Source organism: Silurus meridionalis, chromosome 18 (genome assembly GCF_014805685.1).
Source record: "Silurus meridionalis isolate SWU-2019-XX chromosome 18, ASM1480568v1, whole genome shotgun sequence".
Taxonomy (NCBI): Eukaryota; Metazoa; Chordata; class Actinopteri; order Siluriformes; family Siluridae; genus Silurus; species Silurus meridionalis.
In genome coordinates, this window is record NC_060901.1 from 25,346,200 (window position 1) to 25,362,350 (window position 16,151).

At 43.1% G+C, this 16,151-nt stretch overlaps 2 protein-coding genes across 2 annotated transcripts; one reads left to right on the plus strand and one right to left on the minus strand.

Moving 5' to 3' along the window:
• Positions 1–3,434: 3,434 nt before the first annotated feature.
• Positions 3,435–6,547, minus strand: LOC124401461 (E3 ubiquitin/ISG15 ligase TRIM25-like). Its single transcript, XM_046873806.1, has 6 exons — positions 5,460–6,547; positions 5,100–5,186; positions 4,760–4,978; positions 4,512–4,671; positions 4,161–4,220; positions 3,435–4,061 (listed from the first exon to the last, which is right to left on the minus strand). The coding sequence occupies exons 1-6, from the start codon at positions 6,033–6,035 to the stop codon at positions 3,532–3,534; spliced, it is 1,632 nt and encodes a 543-aa protein (XP_046729762.1). The 5' UTR covers positions 6,036–6,547; the 3' UTR covers positions 3,435–3,531.
• Positions 6,548–6,594: 47 nt separating this feature from the next.
• Positions 6,595–8,567, plus strand: LOC124401447 (tripartite motif-containing protein 16-like). The gene is made up of 4 exons (XM_046873784.1): positions 6,595–7,145; positions 7,234–7,393; positions 7,705–7,764; positions 7,901–8,567. Exons 1-4 carry the CDS (start codon positions 6,981–6,983, stop codon positions 8,272–8,274), a joined length of 759 nt encoding a protein of 252 aa, XP_046729740.1. The 5' UTR covers positions 6,595–6,980; the 3' UTR covers positions 8,275–8,567.
• Positions 8,568–16,151: the final 7,584 nt, after the last annotated feature.

Sequence of the window (16,151 nt, forward strand, 5' to 3'; positions counted from 1 at the left end):
GTAATGATACGCTCTGGATTGCCATGACGACTAAAGACAGTGCTCAGAAACTGTATAACATCCTCAGTAGTTGCAGTGCTATCAAATGCAAGCTCTGGCCACTTGGAATGATAGTTAGTGCATATTATAATATATCGGCAAGCGGGGGTGGCTGTTTCCAATGGTCCGACTATATCCAGACCCAGTTTTTTCCATGGGCCCTCAGGAAACTGAACTGGTTGCAGGGGTGCAGGATGCGTTACAGCCGATTTGTCATTAGACTGGCAAGGAATGCATGCAGAGATTGTTGACCGAACCTGAGAGTCCATCTGTGGCCACCAGTAAAGGTCCCGCAATCTCTGATTTGTACGCATTACTCCCTGGTGAGCCTCATGTGCCAAGGAAATCACGGTGTGTCGTAAAGCTACAGGAACTAACAGCCCCGTTCCTCTGAAAACAAATGCATCTTTTACTAAAAGTTCGTCTCTCACTCTGAAATATGGAATCAAGTACTGACTGACTGCCTTGATAAAGGGTGGTCAGCCGTGACTGATTTGCTTTCAGAGTTTTTCCGGTTTAGGACAAGCAGTACAAGCCGTTTCAAAACCAGTCGCTGAAAGAGAGCACAACTGAAATGGACGCAACAATTTCAGGCTCTACATCATCAGAGGAATCAGCAGGTGCGGGTATGGGAAGACGAGACAAGCAGTCTGCAGAATAGTTCTGGGAACCCGGCCGATAGACAACGTCGTAATCAAAACAAAGCAGGCGTGCTGCCCAACGAGCAATTTGAATTCCAGCTCTTCCCATTCCTTTTGTAGTAAGTAAGTTGGTGAGTGCCTGGTGGTCTGTGTGCGAAGTGTAAAACGATGGCCCCAGAAGTACATTCGCCATTTTTCAGTAGCCCACACACAAGCTAGGGCCTCCTTCTCTACAATAGAATTTTTTTTTTTCAGTGTCTGTGAGTGTGTGGGAAGTGAAAGCCACTGGTTTTTCTGTTCCGCTGGATTGTATTTGTGCAAACACTGCGCCCAACCCGTAGTCATTTGCATCGGTTGAAATTACTGAATGAAGTGTGGGGTCATAAATGGCAAGGGCCGGACTGGACACAAGCATTTTTTTTATGTCCTCAAAGCTGTTTTTAAGCAGCAGTAGTGCAAACAAACACTCCTTTTAACTTAGCACATTCACGCATTGGGGCAACAACTGTTGCAAATCGTGGAAGGAATTTTGAGTACCAAGATACTAATCCTAAGAAGGATTGCAGAGATGCTGCATCCAATGGAGGCGGAGCTTTACGGACAGCATCCAGATGCTACTGGTCAGGTAAGATGCCACTAGCATTGACTATGTGTCCCAAGAACCTCAGTGAGGTCTGTTTAAAATTGCATTTTTTGTAATTTAACACCAGCCCAGACTCTCTCAGTTTCTGCAACACAGTACTAAGGTACACGTCATGCTCTTCCACCGTTTCTCCGTACACGATAAGATCATCCAGGTAGTTTTTTACACCTGGTACCCCTTGCAGGATGGTAGCCATAATCTTTTGGAAAGCGGAGGGTGCTGATGCCAGACGATAATGAACCATACAAAAACTGAACAGGCCATCATGGGTGATGAAAGCTGTAATATCTCTACTATCTTCGTGCAGTGAAAGCTGATAGTATGCATTAGCTAAATCGATAGTAGAAAATACTGTAGCACCCGTAAGGCTGGTAAGCATTTCATCAATGTGCGGTAAGGGGTTAACAGTCAGTAATAAGGGCTTTTTTAACCTTCCGTAGATCAGCACACATTCGTATCCCACCGGTTTTCTTCTTTGTAACGACATGGGAGACACCCAAGCAGAAGCATCCACGCGTTCAATCACACCAGCTTACTGTAGACGGTCTATTTCAGCTGAAACAGAAGCTCGGGCTGCAAAAGGTAAGCGTCAATTTTTGCTCTGTGAACAAAGTTCTTTACACACCCTATTTTGGAATCTTCCAGGGGTGTTGCTATTGGTGGTCATGACAGAGGTGCAGATATGACCATTAATTTGGAGTTTTAGGGCAGAAATCAAATCCATGCCCAGCAAAGCAGTCCCTTTATCCACAAAGAAAAATGTGGTTGCAGCAGATGTATTGGAGACACATGCTTGTGCTTGAAGGCATCCAAGTACAGGTATGCATTCCTGAGTATAAGTCACCAATCGGATAGCAGGTGTAGATAATGGTGTGGCACTGAAGTAGCGTTTATAAACACGGAGGGGCAATATAGACACAGAAGAACCTGTATCCACAACAAATTGTACTGTGTCATGAAAAGCAGAAGTATGCACTTGGACGTCACGCACTTCACTCGCTGGGGCTGAACGGCACACTCGCACAAAATGTCCTTTCTTGTTGCATAATTTACAATGAAGTTTTGCAGCAGGGCATTGTGCTGAGTTAGCTGTTTGTCTGAACCATATCTGAAACATGACTCACAGGAAGACGAAGCGGAGGTGGCAGCTGGACGTGGGCAGTGTTTCACTCTTGCATGATGTGCCTTGGCTTCTATAGCTCGCACTGGAGCATCTATGTCGGCCGTAATTTTCTTTGTGTGCTCAGCCGCGGCTTCTAGTTGTGTCGCAAGGATAGTTGCATTCTATAGTGTCAGGTCCGGCTCGAGTAACAATCTCTGTCTAATATCATTGCTTTGTAAATGTTCCAGCAACTGGTCGCGAATCATGTCGTCGACTTTATCACCAAAGTCACATTTTGCAGCAAGTGCATGCAAAGCAGCAATGTACTGTTGTATGTTTTTTAGTGTGAGGCTTGCACCTTTCTTCTGAACGTATGCCGCTCCACAACAACGTTAACTTGTGGTATGAACTGGTTTTTTTTAAGCAGCGACAGCAGTATATTTCTCACCGTTGTCTGGCAGAGTGCTGAGACATTTACAGACATTATTAGTCAGTAAATAAAGTCAGTACTCAAGCTTAGTATCATCGTCGCCAATTTGTTAGATCTCTCAGTAAGAGCTAAACACCAAGTGTTCCAAAGCTTTGCATTTATTATTCAAATTTATTATTCAAATTTATTATTCAACAGCAACTTTACAGATTCGCGTCTCGATCACACTTCATCTTTTTCTCTTCTTTCATTCTCCTATCCAGCGTCTCTAGCGGTAGCGCAAGGAAATGCATAAGACAGAACACATAGAAATACAGAAAATCCCTCCCCCTCTCCCAAAAAGAGTTACATACATACATACATACATGGATTTAATACAAATTTAAAATAAATGTGGCATCCAAAAATATAAAGATGTCTACTGTACAGCGTGTCTGAATATATATTAGTGTTAAGAGAAGAGAAGGCTACCGAGAATCATTTAATGCATATTCATTATATATATATATATATAAATGTAAGGCAGTGATTCTGAGAGTTTATGGAACAGGATGATGGTGACATGCACTTTGCCAGAAGACGAGGAAACGAACATTTTAATGACATTCTGAATGAAGCTTCACATACAAAAAAAACGTTGCTTATTTTAATTGAAACTTAGGGTACGAATGTTTTATTACGGATCACATAATCTCACAGTTGTTGTGTAAGATTTCAGCCAGAATCCAGCGTATAGAGGCTGAGTGAATGTGGTGTGGACTTTGTGGAGGAGCTTCATCGTATCAGAGACGCTGTAGAAGGACAGAGTTCCTGCACTGTGATCCACATACACTCCTATTCTGGAGGATGATGGAACTCTGAGATGAGTTTTAACTTTGTTGTGCCAGAAAATAACAGAAGAACAAAAACATTCCAGACTCCAGGACTGATCGTTGTGTCCAAACACACACTCAATACCCCGTCCTTCCCTTCTGATGTCTTTATAGGAGACTGAAATGTCCACATTTCTCTCAATGCTCCTCTCCACCTCCCAGTAACAGCGTCCACACACACTCTCTTTACTCAACACCTGCCAGTAGGAATCAAATCTCTCTGGATGATCAGAGTACGGCTGCTTTGTCTCACTGAGTGTCACCACTTTGTTCTTCTCAGACAGAATGAGGTTATAATTTACTGTGTTGGGATCCAGAGTCAGATCACAGAAATCTAAACACATGAACAACAGAAACATCAGATATTAATCACAGAATATTAAAGTGTGTGTGTGTGTGTGTGTGTGTGTGTGTGTGTGTGTGTTACACGTACAGTTTATAAAATCTTCTCTGCTCTTTGGTTCTGAGGGTAAAATCATCTGAACTGCTGCAGCTGTGGAGAAAAACACAGTTGAAAGTGATCCAGTTTGTGTCTGATATTTAATCAGTATTTTATTTTAGAAAACCTTCTGTAGGAGTGGAAATTAAATTCAGATTTTTATATAGAGTCTCTCTCTCTCTCTCTCTCTCTCTCTCTCTCTCTCTCTCTCTTTCTCTACTCAGAAGCTTTTACACGATTAAGACGTGAATAAAAAGTGTAACTGTAATAAAAATAACAGTAATAACAGGAAGTTAATGTCGTCATATGAAAAGTAAAGATTCCCAGCAGGACAATTTCTCTCACCATGTTCATGAATTATGATGAATTCCTCCTGGCAGAGTTCCTCAAATCTCTTTTTCAGATCAGAGACTGATTTCCTCACTCTATCAAATGTGAGATGTTGATGGACAGTGATGCTGGGTGAGTCCTCACATCCAGAAGATACACTGAGAGACTGGAAACTCTACAGAGAGAAAGAAAAACATCATGGAGAAGGAGAAAGGTGGAGAAATATACATGTGACTATATAGACTATACACTCTTTGTGTTACCTGGAGGAAATGGATGTGATCGTGTGTGTGTGAAAGCCTTCTCCTCTGAAGATCATAAGTCTCCTGCTCCTGTTGCTCCAGGAGTCGTTCAGCTCGACTCAGTTCAGCCTCCTTCTGATCTCTAATCAACTCCTTCACCTCCGAGCGCATTTTCTCCATGGAGCTGATCATCTCAGTAAAGATCTTCTCACTGTCATCTACTGCTGTCTGTGCACTGAGCTGTTAGGACACACACACACACACACACACACACACACACACTCTTACTGGGGCTCTAAATGACTCGATGTCCATGTTGTGTGTGTTTCTAGGAGCAGCTCCGTCTCTGCTCACTGCTCACCTTTATAATGTTCACAGCCTGTTTCAGCTCCTGCACCTTCTTCTGCTTCTCCTGGAGTCTCTGCTGGAAATTCATCTGCTCCTCCTTCTGTAAACAGTTATAGTTATTTAGATATTATTATTCTCCTGCATCTCCCCCTGCTTTATACATGAGCTCTCACACACACACGGCTAATGTTGTTCTAACTGTCATAGGAGAAATCAAGTCCAGTTATACTGATACACACGACCTAGTGACCTTCAAACATGGCTGTCCTGAACTTCAAACTCAAGCACATTCCAATGATCATTTTAATACTGAGACTCAGGACTGACTGGCACACACACACACACACACACACACACACACACACACACACACCTGTTTTTTAGCTCGTTCTGCTGCAGCTGCGACTGTGTCATGTCCTCTGTGTTCATGCATCGTACACAAGTAACAGATGAAGCTTCGGTCGGTACGACAGTATATCTTCAGAACCTCATGGTGCTCAGAGCAGATCTTCTCTTGTAGATTCCCAGAGGCTCCAATTAACTTGTGCTTCTTCCAGGAAGGAACTTCGTAGTGAGGTTTCAGGTGAGTTTCACAAAAGGAGGCCAGACACATCAGACACGACTTGACGGCTTTGCGTTTTCTCCCACTGCATAAATCACATTCCACATCTTCAGGTCCAGCGTCACAAAGTGCAGCTTGGGCTTCTGAGTTCTTCAGTTTCTCCACCACTTCTTTCAGCATTTTGTTTCTGTTTAGATCAGGCCTTGGATTGAAAGTGTGTCTGCACAGAGGACAGCTGTAGACACGCTTCCAATCCTCCTGATCCCAGGAGCCATTAATACACATCTTACAGAAACTGTGACCACACGGGATAGTCACCGGATCCTCCAGGAGATCCAGACACACTGGACATCTAAACTGATCTACTGAAATGCTGAATTCAGCCATTTTCTTGCTCTGAGATTCACTTTCACTGAAATCTACTTACTGGGTCTGTGTGTGTGTGTGTGTGTGTGTGTGTGTGTGTGTGTGTGTGTGTAATAGCAGTAGAAAGGCAGCGAGGTTCTAAATAAAGTGAATTATAATACACTAAGTGTGAAATCCTGCTCTCTGTGACTGTTAATCAGGTGATGGAGGTAAATGAGCTCCAGTGTGGACGATGTTAATCTTCTGTGTGACGAGTTTGGAGTCAAACGCTGTTTAGATACCTTCTTCTGTTTGGGTCGTTGTCATGGTAACCGGGGAGCTTCTTGGTGCACGCGCATGGCCGGCTAAGTCTGTAGTATGTTTATGCTAATAATAAATCACATTGCTAACTGGCTTCTATAAATTGTGGTAAAATGGTTATAAATAATGTACACATTTAAATAAGATCTGGAGAAAAGCTGACTATCAACAACAAGCGGGTTCGTGTGTTTTTTATTAACATTAATTAAAGCACCTCCTTTGTATAGATAATAAATATCTAAATTGACTTTCAACCGGATATTTTAAGTAAAAACGTACCTTTAGGTCGTTCCTCGGTGTATAAATCCACTACAATGTCGCCTAATGTGGTTTCTAGCAACACCGCCATTCTGATTCAAAATTGGTTCACCGGAATGCGCATGCGCGCCCAAAGCGCGTTTCCGAAATAGCAGCGCGCGTGTCCGACAGTGGAATTGCGTGTGCGCATGCTCCAGTGGTTTGAGGTGATCGTTCATTGCAGAATTTTCATTATTGTCTGAAGTGATCTGGATGCGTCCAGACAGGATTATAAAACAACATATAACTCTGTATTATTCACATCCTGCATTAGATTTATATTTAGAGCTTTTATTACATTTCAAATACAAATAAACAGAACTCATTACTGCCTGAACCAACCCACCTTTACTGAGATGATCAGAGAATATGTACTCGGAGGTGAAGGAGCTGAAGAGAGATCAGGAGAAGGCTGAACTGAGTGGAGCTGAACGACTCCTGGAGCAACTGAAGCAGGAGATTTCTGATCTTCAGAGGAGAATCACTGAGCTGGAGCAGCTTTCACACACACACGATCACATCCATTTCCTCCAGGTAACACAAAGTGTGTATAGTCTATATAGTCACATGTATATTTCTCCACCTTTCTCCTTCTCCATGATGTTTTTCTTTCTCTCTGTAGAGTTTCCAGTCTCTCAGTATATCTTCTGGATGTGAGGACTCACCCAGCATCACTGTCCATCAACATCTCTCATTTGATAAAACGAGGAAATCAGTCTCTGATCTGAAAAAGAGATTTGAGGAACTCTGTCAGGAGAAATTCATCATAATTCATAAACATGGTGAAAGAAATTGTCCTGCTGGGAATCTTTACTTTCTCTGCAGCATGATGACGAGAGACATTTCATATGATGACATGAACTTCCTGTTATTACTGTTATTTTATTACAGTTACACTTTTTATTCACGTCTTAATCGTGTAAAAGCTTCTGAGTAGAGAAAGAGAGAGAGAGAGAGAGAGAGAGAGAGAGAGAGAGTCTCTATATAAAAATCTGAATTTAATTTCCACTCCTACAGAAGGTTTTCTAAAATATAATACTGATTAAATACCAGACACAAACTGGATCACTTTCAACTGTGTTTTTCTCCACAGCTGCAGAAGTTCAGATGATTTTACCCTCAGAACCAAAGAGCAGAGAAGAATTTCTAAACTGTACGTGTAAAACACACACACACACACACACACACACACACACACACACACACACACACACGTCTCACTCTCCATCTTCAGTACATGTTTTGATATATTTTTTTATCTGACAGATTTCCATTGTTCTTGTGTTTAGATTTCTGTGATCTGACTCTGGATCCCAACACAGTACATTATTACCTCATTCTGTCTGAGAAGAACAAAGTGGTGACACGTAGTGAGACAAACCAGCTGTACTCTGATCATCCAGAGAGATTTGACTCCTATGAGCGGGTGCTGAGTAAAGAGAGTGAGTGTGGACGCTGTCACTGGGAGGTGGAGTGGAGCAGTGAGAGAAATGTGTTCATATCAGTCTCATATAAAGACATCCGAAGGATAGTACGGGGTGATGAGTGTGTGTTTGTACACAACAATCAGTCCTGGAGTCTGCAGTGTTCTTCCTCTTCTCTCACTTTCTGTCACAACAACATTATGACTGATCTCAAAGTTCCATCATCCTCCAGAATATGAGTCACAGTGCAGGAACTTTGTCCTTCTACAGCGTCTCTGATACGATGAAGCTCCTCCACAAAGTCCAAACCACATTCACTCAGCCTCTATATGCTGGATTCTGGATAGGTATTAATAGAAATACTGTGAGATTGAATTCAATTGAACCGAGCAACTTAAATTTTTTTTTACTTTATTCACATTTTGATTTTCACTTGTTAGAAGTCCTGTTCCTCTGTGTCTGGCAAAGTGCACATCACCATCATCTTGTTCCAAGCTTCAGACCCTGATTAATAAACAAATCACTAATCTTATATATGATTTACTCAGTGGTGGGCCGTCATGGACAGCAAGGTTTTCTCTGCTGCCATAAACTCTACCAGAATCACAGAATATCTATTAAATTAATCCAAATAGTCTTTTCTCTTCATTTCATAGCGTTTCACCACCAAGTGTTTAAAGTTTCTATGTAACTAGATTTCAGCCTGTCTTGCTGTGTTGTCAAATCTGTGTTGCTTGAAGCTGTTGCGATCATAATGCGATTTTAGACATATGCTTTAGATGGATTTCAAGATGGCGCCGGTGAGGTTGGTTGCCGTCATGACTGCTCCGGCTACGTTTTTTCTTTTTTTGTTTATTTTATACTTATAGTTACAGTACCAACTACACAAGGTGGAAATCATTAGATATGACAGAGACACTCATATCAATTGGTGTACAATGCAGTCAACTTTCGCCGTTTTTGAAACCGGACCCATGCTGGCTGGGCGAGATCCCGAGGGAGAACAAAGGAGGCGACCCGTACCGGCGTCCGCAAGGAAAACGAGCCCAGCGTAAGGAACAGGCTGAGGGCACGTGCACACCGCGCTCCCTTACCTAGTATCCTGTTAGCCAACGTCCAGACACTGGAGAATAAGCTCGACGACCTCAGGGCAAGGGTCAAGTTCCAGAGGGACATTCGGGACTGCAACCTGCAACCTGGCTGAACCCAGCGGTACCGGACCACGCCATCCAGCTGGCCGAGTTTTTCTCGGTTTAACGCATGGACAGAACACTGGAGTCGGGGAAGTCAAGAGGAGGTGGAGTGTGCCTGATGGTGAACAACCACTGGTGCGACAGCGCGAGCATCGTTCCTCTTTCACGCTTCTGCACACCAAACCTGGAACTACTGACCATCAATTGTCGGCCCTTTTATCTACCTCGGGAATTCAGCTCGGTCATAGCCAGTGGCGTTTATATCCCACCTCAAGTGGACACGGACACTGCAGTATGGGATTTACATGAGACAATAACACTTCACCAAACACAGTATCAGGACGCTGCGCTGATTGTGGTTGGAGATTTTAACAGTGCCAACCAAAGAACCAAAGAAATGGGAATTAAACAAAGATGCTGTTTGTTGACTACAGTTCACATTTAACACCATAATTCTCTCCACACTCACCTCTTAGTTGGAGGTCCTGGGACTCAGCCTGCCGCGGTGTCAATGGATCTCCAACTTCCTGACAGACAGACCACAAGCCATACGGGTGGGAAAACACACTTTATCCACCCTTACCCTCAGCACTGGAGCTACCCGGGGTTGTGTTCTGAGCCCCTTTCTGTACTCACTGTACACATATGACTGTGTGGCCACTTCCAACTCCACCACCATCATCAAGTTTGCTGACGACACCGTTGTGGTGGGCCTGATTTCCAACAACGATGAGACGGCCTACCTAAAGGAGGTTATAAACCTGGAGAGATGGTGCCAGGAGAACAACCTTCTCCTGAATGTCAGCAAGACTAAGAAGTTGATTGTGGTGCAAGTCATCCGATCTTGCATTCCCACCACATGTCCTCTGGATCCAATCCCTTCAACTACGCTTCAGACCATCACGCAAGATCTCCTGCCCTTCATCTCCACAATCATCGATGGGTCATTAACATCTGGCTATGTACCAACTACCTTCAAGCAAGCAAGGGTCATTCCCATCTTGAAGAAACCTGCTCTGGATCCATCAGACATCAACAACTACAGACCGGTATCACCCATATACCCACTCCATTGGTGAAGTCATACCCTCACATGGGTTTTCTTATCACTGCTATGCAGATGACACTCAACTCATCTTTTCTTTCCCTCCATCAGATACCACAGCTTCCGCTCGGATCTCAGCATGCTTGTCAGACATATCTTTATGGATGAGTGCTCACCAACTAAAACTCAACCCCAGCTAAACAGAACTGCTGGTCATCCCAGGTGATTCATCTCCAGGTCAAGATCTCCAAATAACACTTCATGACTCTCTGCTCTCCCCTTCAGCCACTGCTCGTAACCTTGGGGTAACTACGGACAATGAACTGTCTTTCTTCCCACAAGTCGCCAATGTTGCTCGTTCTGGTCGATTTCTTCTATATAACATCCAAAGGATTCGACCATGCCCAGGTGCTTGTTCAGTCTCTTGTCATTTCAAGACTTGCCTACTGCAACTCTCTGCTGGCAGGTCTTCCCCTGAACGCTATTTGTCCACTGCAAATGATCCAAAACGCAGCTGCACGACTTGTGTTCAATCAGCCCAAGTTTTCCCACACCACCCCACTGCTGCGCTCCCTTCACTGGCTTCCAGTAGCTGCACGTATCAGATTCAAAACACATGCTTGCTTACAAGGCCCAAAATGGACCAGCACCATCTTACTTCAGTAACCTCATCACATCTCGCACTGCACCACGCTGTCTGAGATCCTCCAGCACTGCTCGACTGGTACCACCTTCTCTCAGAATGAGAGGTAAGTACACTTCAAGGCTCTTCTCTGTTCTGGCACCGAGGTGGTGGAATGAACTTCCCCTAGATGTCTGTACAGCAGAGTCCCTGATTATCTTCAAGCGACGACTGAAGACCTACCTCGTCCTGAAATACCTAAATTAGCACTTTCCAAGTTTGTACAATTCGAGTTATATTAATATTAAGTTTGTAATCTTGCGTACCAAGTAAAGTCAAGTTTATTTGTATAGCGCTTTTCACAACAGACATTGTCTCAAAGCAGCTTTACAGAAATCAACAGTGAAGGTGAACGGTGTGCATTTATCCCTGATGAGCAAGCCATGGCGACTGTGGCAAGGAAAAACTCCCTTAGATGTTATGAGGAAGAAACCTTGAGAGGAACCAGACTCAAAAAGGGGAGCCCATCCTCATTTGGGTGACATCAAGAGTTTGATCATAAATCTTTCAACAATACAGAACACCGGAGTGTGAGAACTAACATGAGCACTGGAGTATAAGATTATAAGTAAATGTTCTTTCAACAGTCTTTGGTATAAAAGTAGGAGCTACTGAGCTCAACATTTGTGATCATCACAGATCCAGCATCAGCTTCTCCATGCCAGAGCCTTTAAACACTCCAGGAGGTCCAATGTCAAACTCCACACATGCAGTGGGATCCAATTGGCACTGGTACGTCTCTAGATGGTTCAGGATGTTTGTGAGTTTAGCATCTAATTCTTTAAAGTCCATAATCTTCATGAGGTGGGACGTGACTGGAGCTGCCCAAACCTCAGGAAGCCTCGGGATGGGGAGAGAAAGAGAAGCAGTGGAGAGGAATTAGCATAGCTGCTGTTCATGATATTAACAGCACAAGTTGATAATGTGCATGTGATCAGATGTTCTGGAGCACAAGTTTATGATGTGAGACGTATGTTATGTGTAGGCTTTGCTAAAAAGATATGTTTTTAATCTACACTTAAACGGGTGAGTGTGTCTGAGCCCCGAACACTGTCAGGAAGACTATTCCAGAGTTTAGGAGCTAAATGTGAAAATGCTCTACCACCTTTAGTGGACTTTGCTAATCTAGGAACTACTAGAAGCCCAGAGTTTTAAGATCTCAGGAAGCGTGACGGATTGTAGCGTGTTAAAAGACTGGAGAGATACATGGAGGCCAATCCATTTAGTGCTTTATAAGTGAGTAGCAGTAGTTTGTAGTTTATTCGAAACTTAACCGGAAGCCAATGTAGGGACGATAAGTTTGGGGTTATGTGGTCATATTTTCTTGACCTAGTAAGAAATCTTGCTGCCGCATTCTGAACTAACTGAAGCTTGTTTATTAATGATGCAGGACATCCACCTAGTAACGCATTACAGTAGTCTATTCTGGAGGTCATAAACGCATGGACGAGCTTCTCTGCATCGGATATAGACAACATATTTCTTAGCTTAGAAATATTTCTAAGGTGAAAGAAGGCTGTTTTTGTAACTTGATTGATATGATTTTTAAAAGATAAGTTGCTGTCTAAAATAACTAGTAGTTACAGAATATCCGTCTAAATGCAGGTTGAGATGCTGGTGCTTCTGTATACTAGTTTTTCGGCCGATGAGCAAAATCTCCGTCTTATCAGAATTTAAAAGTAGAAAATTATGGGTCATCCAACCTTTTATTTCCTTAACACACTCAGTTATGCAAGCTAATTGAGCTGTATCGCCTGGTTTAGATGAGATATATAGTTGGGAATCATCAGCATAACAATGGAAGCTAATTCCATGCCTTCTAATAATATTTCCTAAGGGAAGCATGTATATTGTGAAGAGCAGGGGTCCTAGAACTGAACCTTGTGGCACGCCATAGTTCACTAGCCTTAGCCTGGATAGCTCTCCATTTAAATCTACGAAATGGTAACGATCGGACAGGTAGGATTTAAACCTGCTTAATGCCTGTCCCTGAATGCCGATGTAATTCTGTAAGCGATCTAGGAGAAGATCATGATCTATAGTGTCGAACGCAGCACTAAGATCTAGTAAAACTAACAGCGAGATGAAGCCTTGGTCTGAAGCTAAAAACAGGTCATTGGTGATTTTAACTAGGGCAGTTTCTGTGCTATGATGGGGCCTAAAACCTGACTGAAACTCCTCAAAGATATTGTTCTCTTGCAAGTGGGAACATAACTGGGCAGCGACAATCTTTTTTAAAATCTTAGATATAAATGGCAGATTTGAAATTGGTCTGTAATTCGATAGCGTGTTTGGATCCAGATTAGGTTTTTAATGAGGGGCTTAATAACTGCTATCTTAAGGGATTTAGGGACATGACCTAAAGATAATGAGGAGTTAATAATATTCAGAAGAGACTCACCAGCTGTATATAACACTTCCTTTAATAGATTTGTTGAAATTGGATCTAACTGACATGTTGTTGATTTAGCTTTGATAATAACATCATACAGCTCTTCCTGTCCTATACATGTGAAATAGTGGAGTTGTGGAGTTGAAGGTAACACTGTCTCAGGAGAAGGTCTCAAAGGTTGAACTGCCACAATTGTTTTTCTAATGTTATCTATTTTTTCAGTGAAGAAATTCATAAAGTCTTCACTACTAAACTGTGATGGAACACAATTTTCAGATTCCTAGTTAGTTTAGCTACTGTAGAAAAAAGGAACCTGGGATTGTTTTTGTTATTTTCTATGAGTTTGCTCAGATGTTCAGCTCTAGCAGCTTTTAGCGCCTGTCTGTAGCTGAGCATACTGTCTTTATACACAATTCTAAATACCTCCAATTTAGTTTTCCTCCATTTTCTCTCCAGATTACGGGCTGTTCTCTTGAGGGCATGTGTATGACTATTATACCAAGGTGCAGGTGCTTGTTCTCTAACCTTTTTTAACCGGATGGGGGCAACGGTGTCTAATGTGCTAGTGAGGATAAGGTCTATGTTGTTAGCCATTTCATCAAGATTATTAGCAGTTATGGGTTTAGTGTGAAATTGAGATAAATCAGGCAGGTTATTTATGAATCTGTCCTTAGTGGTTGGAACAATAGTCCTACCAGGTCGATAGCATGGTGCAACACGGCTAATCTGCTCTACCGGTAGTGTGTACAGTATGAGGTAATGGTCTGTGATGTCATCACTCTGAGGTAAGATATCTATATCAGTGACGCCTGCTCCGTGGGATATTATTAAGTCTAGTGTGTGGTTAAAACGATGAGTTGGTCCGGTGACGTTTTGTTTAACCCCCAAAAGAGTTTAATAAGTCGACAAATGATAATCCTAGAGCATCGTTTACATAATCTACATGAATATTAAAATCTCCTACAAGCAGCACTTTATCAAAATCGATCAAGAGGTCTGAAAGAAAACAAGCAAACTCTTGAAGAAAATCAGCGTAGGGCCCGGGGGGTCTGTACACAGTGACCAGAGTGAATTTTCTATGTATGTCGGAAAGTACAATTTTTCAAGGACGAGCACTTCAAATGATTTAAAGATGAATCCTAATCTCTGACTAACATTAAGAGAGGCACTATAAATGGTTCCTACACCACCCCCACGACCAGTCTGACAAGGGCTCATGCTTATAATCATATCCTGACGGTGATCATCTCATTTACAATCAGTGCTTTGGGTGCAAGTGATCTAATGTTTAAAAGACCAAACTTTAGAACTTTGTTGTGTTTGTTTATCTGGCATTTTTCAGTTTTAAATGTAATAAGATTATTTCGGGATCTTGTGTATTTAATTCTTGGTTTTACTACATGAGGAATAGATACGGTTTCTATAAACTGGGATGTGTGTGAACTTGTAACTATTTGGTCTTTTGTATAAATGTTCTCATAGTTAAAGATTTCCTGATGTCTTACCAGTCAAATGGTGTGAAGTATCCTAGAGTTGTTATCTGATAGCACTGCTGCTCCAACTCTGCTGGGGTGCAGGCCATCAGGGCGGAAGAACCTAGGACGCTCCCAGAAACAGTTCCAGTATTATTAAAGAGAAGTTTGTGCTAGTGGGAAGAGGTCCTGACACTATGATCCTCGTTGTGGGCGATGTGCTGCATACCGTCTCCACCAGGATCCTGAAATCCCTCTTTAAGATCTCCGTTTGCCTCAGCCTGGTGTCGTTCGTTCCGGCATGAAGAACGACAGCTGTAAAGTTCTCGTTCAGGATCGCGGGTACCTGCGCAGCGACATCGAGAACACGGGCACCTGGAAAACGCGAGTGTGCACCTTACCTTTAGCTCCGGTTGCGCAGACATGCCGGACGATGGAATCTCCGAGAATCACGGTATCGCGTTTCGTCTCACGGAGAGGGGCGAAGCAGTTCTCAGTCGAGATCTTGAAGGCTGGTGGTGGCGGGGGAGACGTCCTCGACCAGGGCTTGGCTCGCGGCTTCCGCTGCTGCCGCATCCAAGGTCCGTGGTGCACCGATGCCGGAGTGAACGATACCTGGACGGGCCGCGTTGTAGGTGAGCTGGGCCTGGTCAGAGAAACACGCGGAGTTGAGGTGCTGGAAACGTTAGATTCAACCCGAGAATTTACCTGGGACGAATGCGCGTCCGCCCGGGATGTTTCCAGTGCCGCTTTCCGCTCTCGCAACTGGGCATGCTTTGCAAGCTTCCATCTCCAACACCACCGTTTGCAACTCGAAAGAGTCCTCACCTGCACTCAAAGTCAGACACACAGCCGGCATAGTGCTTATTTCGCGAACAGAGTTAATATACAGAGATATGAGTGAGAGGCAATGAATATAGACAACACTAGTGATAGTCGAGTTAACTGACTACAGGCACAAGTCAGGATGACAACAACAATTTAGGATTATTAAAAGAGAAAAAATGGATAGATAGGTAGGTTGATAGTAAAGTTTGAAAACGCCGAGAGAAATACAAACATGGAACTCGCGGCAAACAAGTCAAACACAGGAAACTACGTCACCGGAAGTCGCGTCTAAGTTCTGTGTGTTGTTATTCTCACAATCACTTTCAGATGCAGACATGTACCAGTGTAGATTTATTCATTACTAGAGACTTAAAGCACTTTTGTAAGTTGCTCTGGATAAGGGCATCTGCTAAATGCCGCAAATGTAAATGTAAATGTAAATGTGGACTTCAGCACAAAGCAGGAGCGGTCATACCAACCGCGAAACATCAGCGGGACCCCAGT